Source organism: Terrapene carolina, unplaced genomic scaffold, assembly GCF_002925995.2.
Source record: "Terrapene carolina triunguis isolate 2854851 unplaced genomic scaffold, T_m_triunguis-2.0 Scaffold211, whole genome shotgun sequence".
NCBI classification, from domain to species: domain Eukaryota; kingdom Metazoa; phylum Chordata; order Testudines; family Emydidae; genus Terrapene; species Terrapene triunguis.
In genome coordinates, this window is record NW_020664562.1 from 38,395,170 (window position 1) to 38,417,022 (window position 21,853).

The 21,853-nt window shown below is 39.5% G+C and overlaps 1 protein-coding gene across 1 annotated transcript in view; it reads right to left on the reverse strand.

Annotated features, from left to right (window-relative positions):
* The window catches only part of LOC112115974 (VWFA and cache domain-containing protein 1), a 194,665-nt gene that overhangs the window by 104,711 nt on the left and 68,101 nt on the right, over positions 1 to 21,853 (reverse strand). Inside the window, exon 2 of the mRNA XM_026656018.2 lies at positions 14,059 to 14,121. Within this exon, the coding sequence (XP_026511803.1) occupies positions 14,059 to 14,121 (63 nt within the window). The remainder of the gene's footprint in view (positions 1 to 14,058; positions 14,122 to 21,853) is intronic.

Consider the following 21,853-nt stretch of genomic DNA (forward strand, 5'->3'; position numbering starts at 1 on the left):
CCCGAGCCCGGCTGCCAGATTTAAAGGGGGCGGTGATTTAAAGGGCCTGGGGCGCCACACGAATTCGGATATAACGCGGTAAAGCAGCAGGGCTCGGGTGGTGCTTTAAAGGGCCCGGGGCTCCCCACTGCTTTACCGCGTTATATCCGAATTTGTGTTATATCGGGTCGCGTTCTATCAGGGTAGAGGTGTATTATAATCACATCAATATTTATATCGTTTATTTTATCAATGTACCTTAAAAACATTAAGTCTCAACACCACTGGAACTATATCCTCATTTTACAGATGTGGAAGCAGCTGAGGAGATAATGCAGAAGTCAAAATGTCACTTAGCTAAAACATTGATCTCCAAATTCCTTTAGACAATACATGGAGATGTATTTCTTACTGAAATCTGCAACTGAACCTCATTCATGACTGCTGTATCCTTCAGAGTTACATTAGACAATCTCTTAAGTAAAAGGACAGACACCTTCACACCTATTATTGGCTACCTTTTAATTGGCTCTCTCTCAGTATTAAGTAAAAATTGTCACTTAGACCATTAATATGAAGTGTTGGCATGATAAATACCCCTTTCAGCCTACAAGCACCAGAGAGTGTAAGGAAAGCCCTGTCATCTAATACCCTCACTGATTATTTTTTTTTACGTACCCTTTTCTTCTCTCTTTCCTTAAAATATTTTAAAGGGCTTTGTCTACTGCAAGAGAAAAAAAACAGCCTGTCTTCCCAACATGCTACTTAACCTTTGTTAGAATCCAATTTATGTGCTAACGTACAAGATCGATTACAACAAATTCACGGCTTTTTCCATTGTCACTCACATCAAGACTGGCTATGGTAGTGAAGCGCCCAAGGCAAAGCTGGATCATATCTGACTGATAAGGGACCTCTAACAAAAGGTCCCTTTTATTATTAAGAATCTTAAAATGAAACATTGGTGTGCTTTTCCTGTTAATGTTTTGGGTATTCAGCTGAGGAACATTAGAACTGACTGATAGTTTTTTAAGGTCAAGACTACATGGGCATGGAGTGCTGATACGTGAAACTGAGGGGAAGTGGATGGCAGCCAAGAGCATTATTCTTCTCTTCCTTGGGTTTGGACTGTGTGGGATGAACTTTTTAGGCACTATCTGACCTGCATCAGTGACAAATGCAGCAATCTGATCCATAGATTTTTAGGACCAGAAGGACCACTATGATAATCTAGTCTGACCTCCCAGTTGTTCTGAGATTAACTGTAGATTCTTCTTCAGTTTCCTGGTTTGTAGCCCCAAGAACCTACGTATTTCACCATGATCTTCAGACGCTTTCTCTCATGGACTGTGAAAGGGTTAAATTCACAGAGGAATTTGTCCCTCCTTCCTACCAAAAAATTGATTGGGCTCCACTCTGGACTAGGTGGAGAGCTACCATGGTTTGTATTATATGACACATGCAAAGTCTTCCCTCTGATGCAACAAGAAACAGAACAATTAGTGGAAATAGGAGAGAGCTAACACCCTAAACTGGGACTTGGCAGATCTGGGTTCAACTCTTGGCTCCACCCCTGGCTTTGACACGATCTGACCACGTAAAAGGGATCAAGAAGGGATTTTTCTCCCCAAGTGTATTCTGTTTTTTTAACCTCCTTCTTCTGAAGCATCAGGGATGGCCACAGATGAGCTGGGACATTGGATGGGGTGCGCCAGGGCGCTGAAGTGGCACCATGCTTGCTCTCTCGCTCTCTCAGGTGCTTGCTGGATAATTCTTGCTCACATGTTCAGGGCCTGACCAAATCGCTATATGTGGGGTTGCAAAGGAATTTTCTCCCAGGTTAGATTGGCAGTGACCTTAGGGGGTTTTTTTTTCTTCCTCTGTAGGATGTAGGTGCAGGTCACCTGCCAGGATTATCTGGGTCTCTCTCACTTAATCATTTCCTTGCCATTGCGGGGACCTCAGGCAATGAGGAACCTCAGGCAATGAGGAACCTCAGTCCCTCCTATTGCCCACCGAGGTTGTGGAATCTCCATCCTTGGAGATTTTTAAGAGCAGGTTTGACAAATACCTGTCAGGAACGGTCTCGCTAATACTTAGTCCTGCCATGAGTTCAGGGGACTGGACTAGATGACCTCTTGAGGTCCCTTCCAGTGCTACGATTCTATGATTCTCTGCCTGTCACACACAATAGTGGAGTCTCCCGTGGATTGTAATACTTTGGTCTAATTCTGGTTGTTGGGTGTAGTGTGCGAGTGATGCTGGTGGCCTGTGATGTACAGGAGGTCACACTAGATGATCTGGTGGTCTCTTCTGGCCTTTGGCTCTGACTCCTGCATAACACAGGCAATAGAACCTCACCCAGAAATTTTTTCACCAAACCTACAACTTCTACCTGAGCTACAGCACATCTTTTAGACAGATATCCAGTCTTGATTGAAATACTTCAAGTGATGAAGAACCCTTTATTTGTTGGATCGTTAGTGTGAGGGCAAAGCAGCTCTTTGATATTTATTAAAGGCTATTAATATATTTTGTAACATGTTTGCATCAGGTATTTCCCCTGAAGAAGGGGACTGCTGTGTAGGACTGTTGTCTATAAAAAGGTGCTTGTCCTAACACTGGGTGGACGAAGGGAAAAACATGGGTATTAACACCCGGGTGTCCTTTCCCATAGCGTAGATAGCTAGAATATAAAATTTACCTGTCAAAGGAAAAAGGTAATGAAGTTACGGAGTATCCAAGAATTTTGAAAGGGGAGCCCTAGCTGAATTATCTGGCAGCTGGCCAAAGGAAGGAGCCCAGAGAGACTGGCCCTGGAGCAGCTTTAGAGAAGGAATTACAGTATATATTTGCAGGCTAGCTGCAAACCTCCTGGGTATCTAAAGGGTTATAAAACCCAAATAGCTGCAGGGAAAATGAGTAAATGGAAGATTAGTAGGGATGAAGAACTCCCAGACGTAGGGGCCAGAACTGCCAGACTTCACTTTGAATGTGGAACAAGAACCCCAGCTACAAAGGAATCCATAAGCTGAAACTCCAATGAAGAAAGCTTCAAGGACTGATTCTCTGGGATTTTTATACTGTGTGCATGTGTTGTTTTGTTCCCTTTGTTCCCCAACAAGCCAACTTGGCCTGTAAACTGGACATCTGATCCCTAAAACTAATTCTCCCAAGGTCCATGAGCTTCACCCAGTGTCTAATTTACTTTGGTTGGGTCATGCATGATTTATATCCTTTACTGAGATTTTTAGAACAAAGTTTTATGTTCTGCATTCTTACACAGTGAATGAGTTTGGAATGCAATATGGAAAACCAAGCATGAACATAACTGATTTTTAAAAGAGGTATGAAGTCAAAATGGCTCAAAGAGCCAATCTCATTAAAGACATTATTATTTAGTGAAATTTCTTCAGCGGTGGCAGAAAGAAGGAACAAATTTTGGATGTTAGAAGGAAAATATATCTAGTTCAATTATCAGCTGTTGTGAAAAAAAAGTTCCCATGTGGCAGAGACAGGCTCCACTTAATGACGAGAGGGAAGAGCATCTTTGCAAGCAGGCTGGCTAACCTAGTGAGGAGGGCTTTAAACTAGGTTCACTGGGGGAAGGAGACCAAAGCCCTGAGGTAAGTGGGGAAGTGGGATGCCGGGAGGAAGCACAAGCAGGAGAGCGTAAGAGAGGAGGACTCCTGCCTCATACTGAGAAAGCAGGACAATCAGCGAATTATCTTAAGTGCCTATACACAAATGCAAGAAGCCTGGGAAACAAGCAGGGAAAACTGGAAATCCTGGCACAGTCAAGGAATTATGATGTGATTGGAATAACAGAGACCTGGGGGGATAAATCACATGACTGGAGTACTGTCATGGATGGATATAAACTGTTCAGGAAGGACAGGCAGGGCAGAAAAGGTGGAGGAGTTGCATTGTATGTAAGAGAGGAGTATGACTGCTCAGTGCTCCAGTATGAAACTGCAGAAAAACCTGAGAGTCTATGGATTAAGTTTAGAAGTGTGAGCAACAAGGCTGATGTCATGGTGGGAGTCTGCTATAGACCACCAGACCAGGGGGATGAGGCTTTCTTCTGGCAACTAACAGCAGTTACTAGATCACAGGCCCTGGTTCTCATGGGGGACTTCAATTACCCCGATATCTGCTGGGAGAGCAATACAGCGGTGCACAGACAATCCAGGAAGTTTTTGGAAAGTGTAGGGGACAATTTCCTGGTGCAAGTGCTGGAGGAAACAACTAGGGGCAGAGCTCTTCTTGACCTGCTGCTCACAAACAGGGAAGAATTAGTAGGGAAAGCAAAAGTGGATGGGAACCTGGGAGGCAGTGACCATGAGATGGTCGAGTTCAGGATCCTGACACAAGGAAGAAAGGAGAGCAGCAAAATACGGACCCTGGACTTCAGAAAAGCAGACTTTGACTCCCTCAGGGAACTGATGGGCAGGATCCCTCGGGAGAATAACATGAGGGGGGAAAGGAGTCCCGGAGAGCTGGCCGTATTTTAAAGAATCCTTATTGAGGTTGCAGGAACAAACCATCCCGATGTGTAGAAAGAATAGTAAATATGGCAGGCAACCAGCTTGGCTTAACAGTGAGATCCTTGCTGATCTTAAACACAAAAAAGAAACTTACAAAAAGTGGAAGATTGGACAAATGACCAGAGAGGAGTATAAAAATATTGCTCAGGCATGCAGGAGTGAAATCAGGAAGGCCAAATCACACTTGGAGTTGCAGCTAGCAAGAGATGTTAAGAGTAACAAGAAGGGTTTCTTCAGGTATGTTAGCAACAAGAAGAAAGTCAAGGAAAGTGTGGGCCCCTTACTGAATGAGGGAGGCAACCTAGTGACAGAGGATGTGGAAAAAGCTAATGTACTCGATGCTTTTTTTGCCTCTGTCTTCACGAACAAGGTCAGCTCCCAGACTACTGCACTGGGCAGCACAGCATGGAGAGGAGGTGACCAGCCCTCTGTGGAGAAAGAAGTGGTTCAGGACTATTTAGAAACTTTAGCAAAGCTTTTTGATACGGTCTCCCACAGTTTTCTTGCCGGCAAGTTAAAGAAGTATGGGCTGGATGAATGGACTATAAGGTGGATAGAAAGCTGGCTAGATCGTCAGGCTCAATGGGTTATAATCAATGGCTCCATGTCTAGTTGGCAGCCGGTACCAAGCGGAGTGCCCCAAGGGTCGGTCCTGGGGCCGGTTTTGTTCAATATCTTCATTAATGATCTGGAGGATGGCGTGGACTGCACTATCAGCAAGTTTGCAGATGACACTAAACTGGGAGGCGTGGTAGATACGCTGGAGGGTAGGGATAGGATACAAAGGGACCTAGACAAATTAGAGGATTGGGCCAAAAGAAATCTGATGAGGTTCAACAAGGACAAGTGCAGAGTCCTGCACTTAGGACGGAAGAATCCCATGCACTGCTACAGACTAGGGACCGAGTGGCTAGGCAGCAGTTCTGCAGAAAAGGACCTAGGGGTTACAACGGACGAGAAGCTGGATGAGAGTCAACAGTGTGCCCTTGTTGCCAAGAAGGCTAACGGCATTTGGGGCTGTATAAGTAGGAGTATTGCCAGCAGATCGAGGGAAGTGATCATTCCCCTCTATTCGACATTGATGAGGCCTCATCTGGAGTACTGTGTCCAGTTTTGGGCCCCACACTACAAGAAGGATGTGGAAAAATTGGAAAGAGTCCAGCGGAGGGCAACCAAAATGATTTGGGGGCTGGAGCACATGACTTATGAGGAGAGGCTGAGTGAACTGAGATTGTTTAGTCTGCAGAAGAGAAGAACAAGGGGGGATTTGATAGCTGCTTTCAACTACCTGAAAGGGGGTTCCGAAGAGGATGGATCTAACTGTTCTCAGTGGTACCAGATAACAGAACAAGGAGCAATGGTCTCAAGTTGCAGTGGAGGTGGTTTAGGTTGGATATTAGGAAAAACTTTTTCACTAGGAGGGTGGTGAAGAACTAGAACGGGTTACCTAGGGAGGTGGTGGAATCTCCTTCCTTAGAGGGTTATAAAGTTAAGGCTTGACCAAGCCCTGGCTGGGATGATTTAGTTGGGGATTGGTCCTGCTTTGAGTAGGATGTTGGGCTAGATGACCTCCTGTGGTTCCTTCCAACCCTGATATTCCTAAGATTCTATGATTCAAAATAGAGAAATGAGGGTATTTGTTTCAACCACAACAATTTTATTATATCTTCCTCAGAAGGTGTTTTGTATGTTCTCTTGCCAAATTGTATCCGATATCTTTCTTAACTCTCTGTTGGATTTAGGAAAGCTACTCATGCCCTTTCTGATGACAGGTTGGATTGCAAACAGAAGATCTAGGGAATGTCTGCTCTCTCTCAGTTGTAATGTATCCTATGGAACCATGCTAACATCTTCTGTAGAGCTTAGTGCTATAATAAGTCTGACATGGTGACTTGTTTATATAACAGTGACACTTCCTGACCCTTTTCACAAGCCATTGATACAAGTTGTTGCATGTAATATTGCTAAATGCTACTTCTGTAATATGCATCAAAGGGAATGCCCATGTCAGTTATCTCTGCAGCCCTGTCCTAGAAAATCTATGCAAACAGAACTCGTGTATCTTTTCATATGGACCTGCTTATTTAACAGCATCTCACACAGAATAACTTTATACAATGGAGGAAGAAGCATAAAGAACTCCTTCAATTTTTGTGAGTTCAGAATTTCATTAAAAATCTTAAGTGAACTGCAAGCTCCATAAAACACCTTGATCTTACCAAGTTGTGACAGCAGAATCAACAGCAGAGCATAAGCTAGCCCATATCACTCTGCTACTCCTGCTGGGCAATCACCATCCACCTGAGCAGCAGAGACAAGGTATTTGGGGCACAGGCGTATAAAAGAGTGACAAACAAGAGTTTACAATTCACTGCTTGACCCCTCCTCTAGCTAATTTTTCCCTGGCTGTGCAAGAGTAATAGGAAATGAAGGGAGCGGAGAGGGCTTGAGAGGAAAGCAAGGAGTTCTGTGTTAGCTAGGTTAAGTTTAATTTAATGGCAAGGGATCAGGAGAGGCCAAAGAAACAGAGACTGAATGGATGGAGACAGATCAGGAATGAAGAGGCACATTTATGAATGGTCAGGGAAGGTAGAAATGGCAGTTGAAGTTACGTGATCAAAAGAAATCACCCAAAGTTAAGATGTAGAGGGAGAAGAAGAGAGGGCCTAGGACAGGAATTTGTGGAAAACTCAGACACTGCGAGAAAGGAGGAGAACCTAGGCTATGAAACTCACTACCAGAAAAGCAACACCACGCATTGCGTTCAATACAAAATACAAAACTCCTCTCCTCTTTGACTTAGCTTTTCCTCAATAAAAAATTCACAAACAAAGCCCCAACCATCACCATCATCAAACTCCACACAAGAAGCTGCAAAGGAAGGTGGAGAGAGATTATTTCTAGGCGAAAATAGGAGGGGATCAGATACTGCTATAAGGAGGGTTCATACAAATGCATAGACTAGATGGATCCAGTAAAGGAGGCACTATGGGAACTAAAGTGAGGGAGGAGGTGAACTAGGAGAGGACAGTGTCACAAAAAAGACAAAGGAGAATAAGTTGCCATGAAAAACGGTGCAGTCAACAGTGTCAAAAGCAGCAGGGGAGTCACAGAGAAGAACGAGTACACCTGGCCAGATGTGAGGACTTTGAAATCATTAAACCCTTGGTGAGTCGTATCAGTGACAGGGAGAGAGAAGCCAGACTGGAAGGGATCCAGGACAGAGTTGGGGGATATGAATTTGAGGCAGCTATTGTAAAAACTTTTCACTCAAGGAGTTTTGAGCTTAAAAAGAAAAGAAGAGGGGAGACTGAGCAATAGTTACAGAGGAAGGTAGGTTTGAAGGTTGGCTTGTTGAGGGTGGGAAAGGGGAGGGGGATAGAGGGTGAGTCCAAAGTTCAGATGCTATATCCCCTTTACGCTTTCTTCAATTCACTTCTGTCAAGCTATTCAAAAAACTCTTGGGCCTGTCCTAACTTCCTTCAATTCAACATATCTTAAATTGATCAAAAAAATTGTTCAGTCAAAACTATCATTATGCATCTTTGACTTTGGATTCTAAACTTACATTCTCTGAACTATCAGGAACCTTGATGTCTCACAATCTTGAACAGATGCTCTCCACTCTCATCTGCAAATTCTTCTACTCTCCCCAGAATATTTCCTGTGTCATGTGTGACTTAAACCACCCATTTGAAGAAATGCTTATTCTTACCTTCCTTTCCTCTCAGTCTGATGGCTAGAATATTAAAACTATTCTTAATGCATGTAACTCAGTTAAGATTCAAACTCTCTTTATAGGGAAGTCACTGACACCAGGCCCCACATCTATGGTGCAAATACTTACGTCAACGTGGAAAAGGTTATATGGCACTAGTAGTAAAAGTGGGTCAGAACTTAATAACCAGATAGTAACAGACTGTGAATCCCAGTGATGATTGAACATTATGATATTCTGAACAAAAAGTGCTCTCAACTATGCTTGTAGCTTTATCCATCGTTTCTCATGGATTCAGACATTCTATGTTTCAGAGTGACACACAGAATGACATGGAATCCTACTGTACAGATTACTCTTAAGAAATAGACAGCTCTAGATTTTGAGAGCACAAAGGGTCTAAAGTTTTAAACTTAAAACCACTCCTTGTGTGGCATAAAGACAGTTGATTGTATTAATCGCTGGTGCTTAAGGCCAACAGCTGTAGTTTTTCCCTCTCTGTTCCCTAGACGTCATTGTTTACATGGTGTTTTTTGTTTTGTTTTTTAAATAAAAATTGAGTGGCTTTCCAGAAAACTATAAATAATTGCCTTCGGGCATCAGTTGGTAAGAAAAAGTTAATGACTGACCAAAAAAAAAAAAAGGAGCCAGTCATAGGGGATTTAATTTGCTTACATTTTATTTGCATTTGTTCAAGATGCTCAGTTGGATGTATCGCTCTTACTCATAAAACTCCAGTTATACTACTCATGATTCATTAGGACTGAAAGACCAAGTTATTAATAAAACAGAAGTGCTCAATTATTCTTCTATCCACTTCAATATTGAGCTTTTAACCACAGTAATTATACTCTATTGTGGCCCCATTTTTCTTCTGTGACAGTTAAGTACTCATCACACTACTTACAATGTTTAAGTAGATATAAATAAATGTCTAGAGTTAATGTGTGCATCTGTGATGGGGATTTAAGCTAGTGTGTTTTTTTTCTCTCAAGTAAAAAAAAGTGTAATGAAGGCTTCCATAAAGAAGAGCCACTTCAGTTTCTGAATTTCCCAAGCACACTTTTTACTTTCAAAAGCCATCTGATATGTATAATTTAGCCCATGTGACTTTTATGTGGTGTGCAGACCACCCAGAAATGGTAGTGAAAGATATTATTCTTCAACTTTAAATTAAAGCCAGTGAGCCCTTCTTTACCAACGTCAAGATGATTTAAGGACTAAAACTTCAACTTACCATGACAATTGCCCCATTTTGGACATGTTGCACACAAGCACACACATTTGTGCATGCTCATACAGAAACAAATTTCTTTACAATGGACTGCACAATAAGCCACATTCTTTCTAATACCATATACAGTATGGCATAGATTTTTCAAGGCAACTAATGATTTTTGGTTGCTTCCATTTTTGGATACCCAACCTAAGACATCTTATGGCCAATCTGTCGAGAGTTTGCCTCAGCACTTTCTGAAAAAGCAGTCCCTTTTAAGGTGTCTCAATTTGGGCATCCAAAAACTAAGGCCATCAAATCACTACTCACTTTTCAAAATCTCATCCCATACCATAGGGTAAAAGCACACAAAAGACCAGATTTCACGGTCTGTGACACGTTTTTCATGGCCATGAATTTGGTAGGGCCCTACTTATCCATCTTTTGTAGATAATAAACTTGTTTTATGTTTTCATCTAAACCAGTGTGCCTTTAAGTGAAGTGTCTGGAGAAGAGTCTCAGCTTGGTTTAACACAGGCTTGCTGCATATTCCTCTCCACATTGAGAGGGGGGCAAACTGGGTAATAAATTCATACTGGTCAGGGTTTCGGCCAGGGCAGGACAGTACAGCTCTGGGCTCCTAGGCTCAGAAGCTGGTGATATCTTAACTGTAGTCTCTCTATTGTTGGTTCATGTAGTGGCTGGTCAACCTCATGTAACTGCAGCTGGATGTGTCCCTGCCTGTGCGAATGCTGGTGGGAGTATAGGACCAGGAGTGGTCTACAGGTTGTCACAGCAGCACCATGTGAATGGAAACCCAGGCTGGTGAGTCAGAGGGCTCAGTGGTACCTCAGTTCCAGGTGGCACCCCAGGGGGGAAACCATCACAATAAGTTCCACTGTATCTAAACTGGAAGAATATACAAGGTTCTTTCCCTCCTTTCCCTCCTCCCCGCTCTCCTGAGTTAAGCACAAGCTCCTCTCTGCCTGCCCCCATCTTATTTACTTCACAGCCTTCATGGTTGTCTGAAGTGAAAACCAATGACCCTTGAGTTTAAAATGTAATCTCCAGAGGGCAATAATTTTTTTAAAACCTAGTGGTAACAGAGTAGCTTTTTAAATCCAAGATTTTAACATTAATCTTCACCACCAGTGATTCTGTGCATGTGTATACAAATAGAATATGGTGTGGCACCAGGTTCAATCCAAATATTATACTGTGATAATTAACATAGCCCTTTAAATTGGTTTAAATATTAATGTACAGTATGTTAATTTAAGACTAGTAGTAATATGAAAACTTTAGAATCCATCATTAATCCAGTATTTTTAAAATACTATATTACCAATATGCATTCAACTTCCTTCAAGAAAAAATTAGGAACCTACCAAAAAACATGACTGGCAATATTTCTGAAAATTCCAGACAATGAACAGTACTATAAACTTAATTACTACTCCTCACTAGTATATAGGTTTGATACTATGACACGAGAGATCTCTTTTAGGGACAGTATAATCACTGAGCCCTTTTTATGTCCCTAATGACAAAAAGCCATTTTTTGTACAATTATGAGAAAGTAGTGTGAATTTTTGTATGTTTTGGATAGTTGTACGATATTTAGATATATAATACGGATGGATGCAGCTATAGTAAGTACACTAAATTCCTAACAAAACAAAAGTAAACCTTAGTGCATAAAACACCAGTGAATTAAATAAATTAGAAATGTCCTCAGCTCTTTGTTGGTATTATTATTTTGTTTCCGCAACACTGTTGCCATGGTTTCTTTGGGAACAATGCTGCATATCGCAATGAGTAATTAAATTTTAGAAAGGGAAACTGTCAGGTAGTTTAGGATAAAAAAATATATTTAGTTAGAACAAATGGATTTGTTAAGACCTAATGTTAATTGAAATTTTTTTTAATTTTATTTATATACAAATATTTTGCTGAAATATTAACAGAAAAGTGAATCCAACCTAGGCAATTAGGCAACACAATGAAATGTAGTTTAGAAATTTAGTGGTAATGCACTTGGGAAGAAATAATTTGAACTTCTCAAACACATAGGTGGGTTCACAATTACCTGTAATCACTCAAGAAAAAAATATGTTTATACACACAGACCAGTGATATAATGAGACTGGCGTGTCATTGGGGACAGCTCCCTAAAAACCTCTGATCGAGTTGAGTCACAATAATAGTCTAAAAAAGCAGCAATTTGAGAATGCTCTGTTAGGAATGGGATAGAGAATAATACTGAAACTAATTCAAGGCCTTTATACCAAATGGATAGCACATCCTGATCCTCATTACTGTGTCCAGTTCTGATCACCTCAGCTTAAAAAAAAACAAACAAAGCAGAAATAGAAGAAGTCCAGAGAAGGATAAGGAAAATTCTTAGAAACAGAGAAAATCTTCCACACAATTTAGTTAAAAGAGGCTACAAATACAAGGTGACTTAGATGACAGTACAGAGCTCTACAGGGGAAATAGAAAATGGAACAGAGAAGGCCCTCCTATCATACTTCCCCCTCCTCTCACATATTACAAGCACAAAGGAACTGACTCCCCAACTGAATTGAAAGGCAGCAAGTTTACAAACACATTTAATGCATGGAACTGACTGCAACAAAATATTGAGGCAAACTACTTAGCAGGTTACATTAAAAAGATTAGATATTCATATAAACAACATCATCTACAATTCAGGACACAACCCAACCTTCAACTGGTACTAGGAAAAAAAACTTCTCCCACAGAGCACATGCTATTGCATAATATCCACTGCCGGAGTTTATCCACCATCCTCTGTAGTGTCTAGTATTGGTAACTGTCAGAGACAGGATAATTGACTAGAATCTCCCCTGTCAATTCCTATGAACAGTGTTATCACACCAGTCAATCTAGTTTCACCAACCTGCATGAATTCAAATAGTACACAAGAAGCACCAAAGATGAAGAGTAAAATTTCCCTTTTACCAATCTTTGAGTTTTCATAAACTAAGCTGGGCTTACTTACACTTGGGGTGATTTTTAAAATGTATGATTTCTTTTATCTGACAGTCTACTTTTCATCCTGGGTCACTAATCATACTATCATAGACAAGCATGAAAGTTGAGCTCTGATATATTATGCACTTTAATTTCAACTCCAGCAAAGAATAACATTCTTAAAACTGAAGATTTTTTTTAAATAGTACCTAAAATTGTTAGAATTTTTCTTATATTATTCCATTTTCCACATATTAACTCAACTCCAAGAATGACTATAACCATATCCAAATTACTGTATTTCCTTTGAACTAGAGAAGGGCTGAGCTCCAATTTCAAATTCCAATTTGCCTAAAGTTTGAGTGTACTATATCTGAATCCAGAGTTTAATTCAAACCCATCTCTATTTTGACTTTTTGCCCTGGAAAGCAATTTATGTCTGATAGCTTCTTCAATTTAGTTACAGTAGTTACTTGGAGAGTTCGTTTACTTATCTGCACATCCAATTTAAATGCATATGCTGATGCAAAGTTGTAAAATGCTCTTGAAAGAGTACAACTGTCCAGCCACCAAATTAAAAATTACTTGCATGTTTTGTGGGCAATTCATTTTTCCCCTAGGAAAACTCTGCTCTGAGGCAGTTTTGTTTTTACTGAATGTTAAAATAGGTTTGATGGAGTCTAAGGAGGTCAAGTTACTTGCAAAAGGTCACATAAGTGAGTTAGTGGCTTAAGTGGGAATCAAAAGGCAGTTCTTTGTTCTAGTCCCTAGATCAGTTACATAAAACCATGTTTGCCATTTCTATCAAAATTGATCACATTTAGCATGAGATGGAGTTCTGAGAATAAGCAAGTTGAAAGTAAAATTAGAATTTTAGGTTTGTCTTTTTCATTCAATCTGATCCTTTAGCCTTTATATTTACCCAAACATAACCTTTGTTTCATGCACTGCAGTGTATTAAAATAGAAATAACCAATGTGGGGGCCCACACTTACCTAATATTAAACTCAAGATTTAATTTTTTTTAACCCAAACATACGTTGAATTTTCAAATCTATTATTTTAAATAAACAGACAAAAATTTGAGTGATGCAAACAGATGTAATAAGCTAATCATATATCTTCACATAAATCAGATGAGCTTTGGCTGAGATTAAATTTGAAAGCTCACAAGTACACAACACTGCATATACAATGCCAATGTGTTACTGATCACTAAACATGCACCTAAAATGAAGATTATTTAAAGGGCACAGTCAACTTGAAATCTAGTCAATTTTTTTTTAGGAAAGCAGTGTCAATACTATATCTGTCTCCAAGTCCTGCCTATACTAGACATGTTTTTCTCTCCCTTGTTGCTGAGTGAAAAACCCATACAGAGAAGTAAATTGCCTTACTATTCAGGGGAGAGCGAAGCTACCAGATGGGTACAAAGTAAACAACCTTCAGTTATTGTTCATTCTGATTTCATGTGTAAGAATAGTCAATAAAATAAATTCAGACAAAAGTGTGATATTTAAGTTGACTGTGTCCCTTTAAAAACCCAACACTTTCACCCAACGGGTAGCCCGGGATTTTTATACATTCCATTTTTTCCTTACCTGTTGAACTTCACTTTCTCCATTTGAGATTTTTTCGGTATACACAAAGGAGTTGAATATCCGCTGTAATAAAATCAGAAATGGTGCTTAAGGAACATTGGCATAATACTGATTTCAAGCAATATTGAAGGGAAAAAAACAGTAAGAATGTTAGGAAAGGACAGATTTCATATTATGAGTCATTTAAAACAGTTTTTAAAACTGTCAACTTTAGCTAAAGATAACCACGTTTATGCAAGAAAAATACATGCTTCTATAATTAAATAAGTAAAGCAGATGTTTATGTTTTTAAAAAGAAAAATACAGGATGTTATTTGCAGAGCCTCTGCTATTTTATCCAACTGGTATAATTTAAAATATCTATGCTTCCTATTTAAAATCTGTACCTCTGAATACTATAATTGTTTACAGATACTAAACATTTAACATAATAAAGCTCTTTCAAAAAGTTATTCTTTCCACATTCTCCAAGTTTTTAATTCATTTCTGATCCTCAGTTGTTGGCTTTTGCCTGTATCCAAAAGTCTGTGGGCTAGAGGCTATAAGGTGGGTCTCTGTGTTTGGATGACACGAGAATGAGACCTGATTTTGTATGCCTGCTAGGAAGTGAGACTGGCATTGAATATCCCCACGTCAGAAGATGCTGGTGTAACAGCAATTACTATCCCAGTCTTTAAGTTTCTAGAGTAGGAAAACAAAGGTCTTTCAGAATTCTTTGAGAGGGTCAACAAGCACGTGGACAAGGGGGATCCAGTGGATATAGTGTACTTAGATTTTCAGAACGCCTTTGATGAGGTCACTCATCAAAGGCTCTTAAGCCAAGTAAGCTGTCATGGGATAAGAGGGAAGGTCCTCTCATGGATTGGTAACTGGTTAAAAGATAGGAAACAAAGGGTAAGAATAAATGGTCAGTTTTTAGAATGGAGAGAGGTAAATAAACTGTCCCCCAGTTTATAAGAAATAATCTCAAAAAAGGGGTAAACAGTGAGGTGGCAAAATTTGAAGATGATACAAAACTACTCAAGATAGTTAAGTCCCAAGCAGACTGCGAAGAGCTACAAAAGGATCTCACAAAACTGGGTGACTGGGCAACAAAATGGCAGATGAAATTCAATCTTGATAAATGCAAAGTAATAATTCACATTGGAAAACATAATCCCAACTATACATGAAAATGATGGGGGTCTAAATTAGCTGTTACCACTCAAGAAAGAGTTCTTGGAGTCACTGTGGATAGTTCTCAGAAAACATCCACTCAATGTGCAGCGGCAGTCAAAACGTGAACAGAATGCTGGGAATCATTAAGAAAGGGATAAGTAAGACAGAAAATATCATATTGCCACTACATAAATCCATGGTACACCCTTGAATTCTGCGTGCAGATGTGGTCACCCCATCTCAAAAAAAGGTATATTGGAACTGGAAATGGTTCAGAAAAGGGCAACAAAAATGATTAGGGGTATAGAACGGCTGCCATATAACGAGAAACTAATAAGACTAGGACTTTTCAGCTTGGAAAAGAGACGACTAAGGGGGGATATGATAGAGGTCTATAAAATCATGACTGCTGTGGAGAAAGTAAATAAGGAAGTGTTATTTACTCCTCATAAACACAAGAACTAGGGTTCACCAAATGAAATGAATAGGCAGCAGGTTTAAAACAAACAAAAGGAAGTATTTTTTCACACAACACACAGTCAACCTGTGGAACTCTTTGCCAGAGAATATTGTGAAGGCCAAGACTATAACAGGGTTCAAAAAAGAACTAAATAAGCTCATGGAGGATAGGTCCAACAATGGCTATTCGCTAGAATGGGCAGAGATGGTGTCCCTAGCCTCTGTTTGCCAGAAGCTGGGAATGGCGACAGGGAATGAATCACCTGTTCTGTTCATTCCCTCTGGGGCACCTGGCATTGGCCACTGTCAGAAGACAGGATACTGGGCTAGATGGACCTTTGGTCTGACCTAGTATGGCTGTTCTTATGTTCGTATGTGTGTGTGGAGCCTTCATAGGCTTTATATCACCACCAACAGTAGTTATATCCTGGCAAGGACTCTCAGGAGCACCTTGTTTAAATTCTGTCATCAAATTCAAAGTAAGGTGCAAGGAAACCTTCTCAAAATGTCTGAGTTCATCTTCTCCTTGGGATAGCTCCAGCTAGGCATTTATACTGCGAGTACACCTCTGACTTTCAACAGAGCACTGCTAAACAATCCCTGCCACAGATGGTTGATTCCCAGATCTAAAAAAAAAAATATTTCAAATGGGCAGCATTTTGCTTTTGTGATGGACCAGATGGAATTGATGGGTAGGTATTTACAAAAAGGTCCCTGGGGAAGATATTCTCAACGTTTCCTAGAAGATTCCCCACTTCAAATACCATGATGAACATGGAATGACACCATCAATACACTCAGCAGACCATTCAGGAACAAACTACAACTATTCCTGATGAAGCAGTTTAATACATTTAGTTGCCCAGGGGTGTCATCTTCCCTCTTGTATGTAGCTATGGGGATTGATTTTAGTTTTAATGGGGAAAATAAATGAATAGATTGCCCAGTCCGTTGCCCCACCCCAACCTTGCTCTATTAGAACACGAATTCCTGATATATTAGATTTGTCACATGCTGGGGAGGGGGAAATTTTAAAATTAATTAAAATATTTGCCATTCATTGCTGGAATATAGCAGCTTTCACCCAGACACCTGACCTCAGGGTGCTTTGCAAAAAAAAAAAAAAAGAAGCCAACCATCAGAGGTGCAACTTGTTGGTTTGTACTTCAGAAACAACAAGGGGGAAAAAAACTGAAATGGAAAGGGAGTAAATTGTTGATTAAATAAATATTATGTCAAAATTTTAAGACGACTAAATGCTAGAAAAATAATTTTAAAAAACCCAGTTGTCCCTTTGAATGTTAATGTTAAATTATGTTTAATATTTAGGGGCATATCTTAAAAAAAATAACAAAAGCCATAATAAATTATTACTGTGGGATTTTTATACATATTAAAGTGACTCATTTTTCAGTGATGTTTTCCTTTATTTAAGAATCCTGTAGTAATGCTGCAGTACAATATGTAGCCATTTTGCTCCTTACTGAAGGCTTTAACCAATACGGCTCAGATTAAAACTTTTGCTTCTGCACCTGTCCTATCACTTTACTTCTGAGAAGAAAAAAAGTAAACAACCGCCACCACAATCTAAACTGAAGTTACTCCACAAAAACTTATGGCCTATGGCACTTTAGCAATGCAGCCTCTCTACCATTTACCGGAGCCTCAGTGCATCACATAGGGAAGAGAGTGAAGCATTGGGGATTACATTATAGACTTCAAAGACACTAAAACGTCAATGACACAAAAGAAAAAACAAAAGAGGGTGAAATCTGGCTCTACTGAAGTCAATGGGAGTTTTGCCATTGATTTAAACAGGGTCAGGATTTCAGCCAGAGAGTGGACATCGCATACATCAACATGGAGCCCAATGCATGGAAATGCAGCAGCAAGAATACCAGCTGTTCCTATCTGGCTACATATGTGCCATGACAGCTATTCAGAGACACTACGGTGGAGGACATGAAGTTGATGGAATGCTTCACGTTTACAGCAATGCAGTAAGTCTGAAACAGACGTCCCAGACTCACCGTTCAGATCTCCTAAGTTTTAACAATATGAAATCAGAATTATTTAGAGCTACATAAGGCATTTAACATTGAATCAAACAAAGTTGAAAAGAAGAAGTTGTTCAACAACTGCATAAGTTTTCCAGGTGAGAGTCTGGCCTATTTGCTTTTAGTCAGAATGTACGCATACACAGCCAGCAGAGGCACTCTGGAAAATCTTAGCTTATGACCATCACTTTCCCTTATCCCTTTTCCTCTTGAGGACTTTAGGAATTTCAGAAATTTGAACTCTTAATTTGAGAGCATCATTTGGAAGGGCAGCAGTAAACCTCCCCAGTTCACAAGTCCCAGGGAGCCTAGAAGGATAAAAAGGCAAAATGCGACTACTCTAAAGACATACATGCAGATTTCTTCTTCTTTCCAGACTTTTGTTAAAAGCTCTGCTCAGGTACTTAAACTACAAACATATTTTTTTCCCCTTTAGATGAGAAGATAAATTTAACATCAGAGAAAAATACATTAAAGGGTGTCATTTTGATGCAAAATGTTTTAAATAATTGAATTTTTCTCCCCACATAGCATTTAATCTCCAGATATCAAAAGAAACAACAAGGAAACAGTCTGTCAGCTAGCAAGAATGAAGCTTCCTGTCCTTAATACAAAGCTGACCCTTCCCCTATGCCTTTAAATATAGCTGTGTTTATGAAATATCAAAATAATGAGAGAGCATGTTATGAACAGTTACAAAAAAAATCACTACTTATAGTCATTCATTTGGCCACTGAAATAAAGTTTTTTTATTTTAAGCCTATTTTGGATTAAGATCAATTTTAGTCAAATTCTTTAAAATATTCTTTTCAGGCATAGAATTTTCTGAGTTTTATTAAAACTATACAAGAAAAGTAAAAACCTGTTAGCCAAACTGCAATTTTCAACAATGAATTAAACCAGAAATCCACACTAAATTAGGATCCCACCAGTTGGAGAAAGGGATAAATCATGGAGCAATTCATAGATCCCCTGATCCTTCCTTCAGGTTACAGACGAATTGCTCTTCTACCTCTCCCAGCAATTCTATTACTTAGATATCTATTTCCTATATAATACAGCTATTATAGCAAAATTTAAAAAGAGCAAAGAGCAAAAATTATTTCCCTCTGCATATCAGGAGAATTTTAATCTTACAAAAATAAAAAAAAGTCATCTCTGTACAAACATTCAGTTTTCTCATTTTTATTAAAACTATGCAAGAAAAGTAAGAAACCTATTAGCCAAAGTGCAATTTTCAACAGTGAATCTAAACCAGTAATCTGCACTAAGGATTGTACCAAATGGAGAAAAGAGTAAATCACAGAGCAATTCACAGATAAGATCCCCTGATCCTTTTGCCTTTTATTGTTATTTAACCAGTGCACAAAGCACATGTGAATATTTACATAGTGTTATTTAATTTTCTAAACAGAAAAAGTGTCTTTAGTCAACTTCCAAAAGAAATTGAAGAGATTCCACAGATTGAAAGGTAAATTTAAATTCCAGAAACTTACAAAAAAAGAGAAATATTTGAGAGAGCATTCTCAGTGTGGTTTGCACAATGTATTAGCATCTTTACTTTATTCTCCCCACCCCTTGCTGTTTAATTGAGTCTGCTTAACAGATGGCAGCAGAATCCTAGCTCACTTGAACAGGAACAATTATACAAGTGTTTAATGAGATGGTCATTCAAGATTATTTGTCCTGACCCATCATCATTCAGTCCAACAACAGCTCTAGGAACATAGGAATTGCCATGCTAGGTCAGACTCAAGGTCCATACAACAGGAGCAAGCTCCAGATGCCTCTGACAAAGGTGCAAATAACCCTACGGTAGGCAGATGTGGGGTAATCTGTGCCCCTCCCCCAAACGAAGGTGTCATTCTAATCTAATAGTTAGACATTGTCTTACATCCTGAAATGTGAAGTTTCATTTCCCTTCCAGTACTTTTTTTTCTTGGCATCAATCATCACCACTTTGGTTATTCTTGTGGTTATCCAGTTTTTTAAATTTTGATAAATTATGGACAAAGTATTTCCTTTTCTGTTTTAAATTTGCAGTCTTTCAATTTCACGTGCCCTTGTTCTTGTGTTTTGTAACACGGAGAGTAGAAGCTCCCTATCTACCTGTTCTACACCATTCATTATCTTAGATACTTTTATTATGTCCCCACTTAATCACCTTCTTTCTAAGGTACACAATCCCATTCTTTTCAGTCTCTTCATATGAAAGCTTTTCCATCCCCTAATCAGTCTTGTCACTCTTCTCTGATCACCCTCTAATTCCACCAGGTCTTAGTAGGGTTCGAGCCATGCCGGTACACTCCGGAACGCCGCAGAACACCAGTCAGGCGTTATTATTATTTTTAGAATTCTTATGAATGATAGTACCAGAAGAGTGTTCCAGCACTTCCTTTTTTACATGAAAGTCATAAAAACTCCTCAATAAGTCTTAAACAATGGTCATCAATAACTATTATTAAAAGTCACACTGGACCATTCTAGGTTTTTTGTGCACACATACGTACATTTGAAAGTCTGGAAAGTTAGAGGTAAGTTTCCACAAACAACCCTAATTCGCCACCTTATGTATTCAGGGATACCTTACTTTTATATTGGACAGACCTTGCACCCACTCAGTGTATCTTTTCATATTTCCAATAGTCATAGATTCCAAGGCCAGAAGACACCATCGTGATCATCTAGTCTGATCTCCTATATAACACAGGCCATAGACCTTCCTCAAAATAATTCCTAGAGCAGATCTTTTACAAAAACATCCAATCTTGATTTAAAAATTGTCAGTGATGGAGAATCCACCACGACCCCTGGTAAATTGTTCCAGTGGTTAATTACGTTCAGTGTCAAAATTGTATGCCTTATTCCCAGTCTGAATTTGACTAGCTTCAACTTCTATCCACTGGTTCATGTTATTCCTTTCTGCTGGACTAAAGAGCCCATTATTAAATGTTTGTTCCCCATGTAAATACCTATCAACCATAATCAATAACCCTTAATATTTTCTTTAAGGTTTAGCTAACTATATTGAGCTCTTTACGTTTATCACTATAAGGCATGTTTTCTAATCCTTTAATCATCCTTGTGGCTCTTCTCTGAACCCACTCCAATTAATCAACATTCTTCCTTAATCGTGGACACAAGAACTGGATACAGTATTCCAGCAGCAGTCACACCAATGCTAAATACAAAAGCAAAACAAACTCTCTACTCCCACTCATGATTTCCCTATTTATGCATCCCAAGATTGCATTAGCTCTTTTGGCCACAGTGTCACACTGGGAGCTCATGTTCAGTTAATCATCCACCACATCCCCCAAATCTCTTTCAGAGTCAGTGCTTCCCAGGATAGAGTTCCCTATTCTTCAAGCATAGCCTACATTCTTCAAGGTGGTATGGTTCATCCCTATGGGTGCTCCACTCTAGGTGATTATCAAGTAGTACCCTCTGCAGAGGGGTGGGACTTCAGAGTCAAGTCTAGGATTGATGACAGAACAGTAGAGCCAAATATGGCATCAGAAGCTGAGGCATGAGTGACTGCATAGTGTTCAGCAAATGTATGAGTGGACGTCCAAGTCACAGCTTTGTGTCTTTCTGTGATGGGAACGTTATTAGGACAGGCTATTGAAATAGAGAGGTGGAGAGAGAATGATCCTTATCCTGAAAGTATACGTAAAATCTTTTTGTTTTAAGGTTTTTTTGTTTTGTTTTTAAAAACTTAAAATTACTACAGCTAAGTAACACAAAAGGAACTAACAACTCATACTAACTAAATATTAAGAATGAGAGAAAAAAAATCAGTTGAGGTATGCTGAGGCAGTTGAGAAGGAAGTGAGGGAGGTTTGCCCACACAACTCAATATATTCTCGGTGCAGGGCACAAGGCTGCAGAGGGCAATTGTGTGGGCCGAACAAACACTGACACTTAAAATCTCCGATCTGAGGCACATGGGATGCAAGTGCACCTAGAGTGCTGCTCCCATAGGGACAGTACTCAAAGAAGAACAACATTTGTTTTTACCCCCAAATACAGAACAGAAACATTTATTGAACACTTCTGCCCTTTCTGCGCCACTATTGATAATGCTATCATTTCCATCCAGTAATTGACTAATACCATTG